Source organism: Cupressus sempervirens, chromosome 1 (genome assembly GCF_028749045.1).
Source record: "Cupressus sempervirens isolate cs-2001-9-10 chromosome 1, ASM2874904v1, whole genome shotgun sequence".
NCBI lineage: Eukaryota > Viridiplantae > Streptophyta > Pinopsida > Cupressales > Cupressaceae > Cupressus > Cupressus sempervirens.
Genome location: NC_143118.1, coordinates 79,271,302 through 79,274,372, shown reverse-complemented (window position 1 = coordinate 79,274,372; position 3,071 = coordinate 79,271,302). Strand labels below are relative to the sequence as shown.

Below are 3,071 nucleotides of genomic sequence, written 5' to 3'. Positions count from 1 at the left end.
TAAATCTAATATCATTCAACATAACAACTAATATTCTTAAATCATAGATCATTTTAAATCGTTATAAAATATATGTATCTAAATAATAATATACTTATCAATCATATTTACTTACTCATTTGAATATTAATTTTTATTTATTTATTTAAAATCTTTTTAATTTGACAAGATTTTGTAAATAACAATAACATGATAAAGATGTTTTAAAAGTTAAGTATTTATAATGTAATATAAATTAAAATGAAAGAATACAATACTTCGAACTATAAGTCATGCCGGATTAATTAAAAACAAACCATTACCTGCCCATGAATATAATATAAATGTTGTGAATATCTCCTTGAGATCAAATCGAGATATGTCAGATTGGAGTTTGGAATGCGACACAGCGGTGGAGTTGACGGCATTGACGTGTTGATGGCATCCATGGATAGCCGTTGCCGAGAACTCGCTTCAATCAAGGAGCCCTCAATTCAAGCAATGACTGCACCTGCACACTTTGTTAAGCCCGCCTGCTCTTGCTTCGTAATTTGTATTTTTGATTTAACGATTTCTGCCTGATAACTTTCGCCCAATTCAACAGGATGAACAAATTATTTATCTACTGCAGCAGGACCCACTTCACCATAATCTCATAATCCAAGAACCCGGAGTGAACATGGCACTGCAATATAATATTAATACTGCAGCAATTACAACGACAAAAGTTGAAACGCAGTCATGACATGTAATGAGCGAAGAAAAGACGCAGACGATGGCACATGCCATATCTAATGTTACCTAATCATCTTCCCACAAGTTGACGATTTGGTGAGAGCTGCTTCTTGATTTATTTATTCAGAGGAGCACCCCAACATCAAAGATCCAACAATGGCGGAAGAGAAGCAGAGAGAGCTGCGCGTGGTCATGTTCCCCTGGCTGGCCTACGGTCACATGGCGCCCTTCCTGGAGCTTGCCAAGAGCCTCTCAACTCACGGTCTTCAGATTTTCTTTATCTCAACCCCGCTCAACATTCAGCGGCTCAAGCCCCAGATAAGCGACGCAAAGGGGCATGTAGAGCTAGTAGAGCTGGCGATGCCCACGGTGGAGGGGCTGCCAGCTGGCGTGGAGTCGACGGCTGACGTGTCGAAGCATGCGAAAGGAGGTGCGCTGATGCCGTTGCTCTATCAGGCCGTGGATCTCCTGGAGAAGCCCTTCGAAGCGCTTCTACGACAGCTGTCTGTTGACCTGGTCATCCACGACTCCACTTGGGTTCCACGTGTCGTTGCCAAGCTGGCCATCCGCAACGTGTTTTTCCTGGTGTTTGGAACGGCCAGCTTCAGCTTCTCGGAAGGGCAGCAGTTCAGCGCGCCGGAAAACCCAACCGCCGAAGATCTGGCCGTTTCGCCGGCCGGCTTTCCTTCGCAGGTTATCCGGCGCCGGCTTTTCGAAGCGCGGAGGGTGGTCGGAATCTATAGCAAGCCGCCGGGCGGGCAGAGCTTGGCGGAGAAAGTGAGCGCCGCCGTGCGGGAGAGTTGGGCGGTGGCTTGTAACACGTGCGTGGAAGTGGAAGGGCCTTACCTGGAATACCTGCAGGCCCTCTGGAAGCGACCTGTTCATCCGGTGGGATTTCTCATGCCTAAGCTGCCGCCGCCACCCGCGGACGATGTCTGCTTGCAGTGGCTCGACCGGCAACCAGCTGCTTCGGTGGTTCTCTCGTCCTTCGGCAGCGAGTACGCTCTCGCCGCCGGTGATGTCGCCGCCATGGCGATGGGTTTGCAAGAAAGCGGTGCAGCCTTCATCTGGGTTCTGCCCGCCGCCAGCACCTTGCCGGAGGGCTTACAAGATCAGATTGGGGTATAGTATTAAGTCTTAATATTAAAGGGCTATTTTGTTTTGTTTTATACAATCAAGGATATCTCTTTAATCTTGTTTTATTTTATTTTTAAAATGTATTTTATTTTATTTTAATTATTTTTGGATGGAGATTCTTTCACTATTTTAAATGGGACCACAAGCCTTACAACTATTTTATTGTTTACAATCAAATATATATGTCTTTAATCTTATTTTATTGTTTAAATGTGTATTTTTCTAAAAACTAATAGAGGTTCTTTAGCTATCTTACATGGGAGCACAAGACTAAGAATGTATCCATTCTAAGAACTAAAAGCCAATGACTAAGATTTTATTTTGGAAAATTATTTTGCAGGAAAAAGGATTGATAGTCACAAAGTGGGCTCCGCAGTTGCACATTTTGAACAATCCTTCCACTGGTGCTTTCCTTACCCATTGTGGGTGGAATTCGACAACGGAGGCATTGAGGTTTGGCGTGCCTATCATAGCTCTTCCGATGCAATTAGAGCAAGGATTAAATGCTAGGCTGGTGCAAGAGCTTAAGGTGGGAGTGGAAGTGATAAGAAACGAAGAGGATGGCTCTTTTACTAAGGAGGATATTAGTAAAGCAATTAAATACATAATGGTGGAAGGAGGAGCGGAAATAAAATCTAATGTTAAAAATATCAGTAACATGTTGACTAGCAATGATTTTGAACTCTCTACAAGAAACATAAGAAACTTTGTCTCCATGCTTCGAACCCCCTAATGAGTGATTAGGTTAGTGGCTCTAAAGTTTTGAACATTTTGAGAGCCTTTAGAATATATGTTAGGTCAATAGACCCCAAAATGATTCATCATTATAAGGATAACAAGATGAAATTCATTTTGAGTATTAAATAAAATAATAAAGTTGTGGGTTGCAATTTTCCTCCTTTTTTTAGCATCACGTATCTTGTATGGAAACTAGATTGTGTGAAAGAAAAGTGATTCAAGATTACTTTCATTGTTATGGAATGACTCCATTGTTCAATTTTTTCTTGATTGGATTAAGGGTCATGGACATAATTAAGAAAAAAATATAACTTTAGAAGATAAGTCGCTATAACTTATCTACAAGTTAAAGAAAATATCTCATTAATGGGGGCAACTATAAGTTTTAGACTATAGCAAGCCCATTAATCAAAGCTTTGCCCTTATTTTCTAGAATATGTCATTTCCTTAATATAGAGTTTTGAAGATACTCATATCAATCA

The 3,071-nt window shown here is 41.3% G+C and overlaps 1 protein-coding gene across 1 annotated transcript; it reads left to right on the top strand.

Annotated features, from left to right (window-relative positions):
- Positions 1 to 840: 840 nt before the first annotated feature.
- Positions 841 to 2,758, top strand: LOC149576318 (UDP-glycosyltransferase 91C1-like). The gene is made up of 2 exons (XM_089816815.1): positions 841 to 1,836; positions 2,192 to 2,758. The coding sequence occupies exons 1-2, from the start codon at positions 871 to 873 to the stop codon at positions 2,582 to 2,584; spliced, it is 1,359 nt and encodes a 452-aa protein (XP_089672941.1). The 5' UTR covers positions 841 to 870; the 3' UTR covers positions 2,585 to 2,758.
- Positions 2,759 to 3,071: the final 313 nt, after the last annotated feature.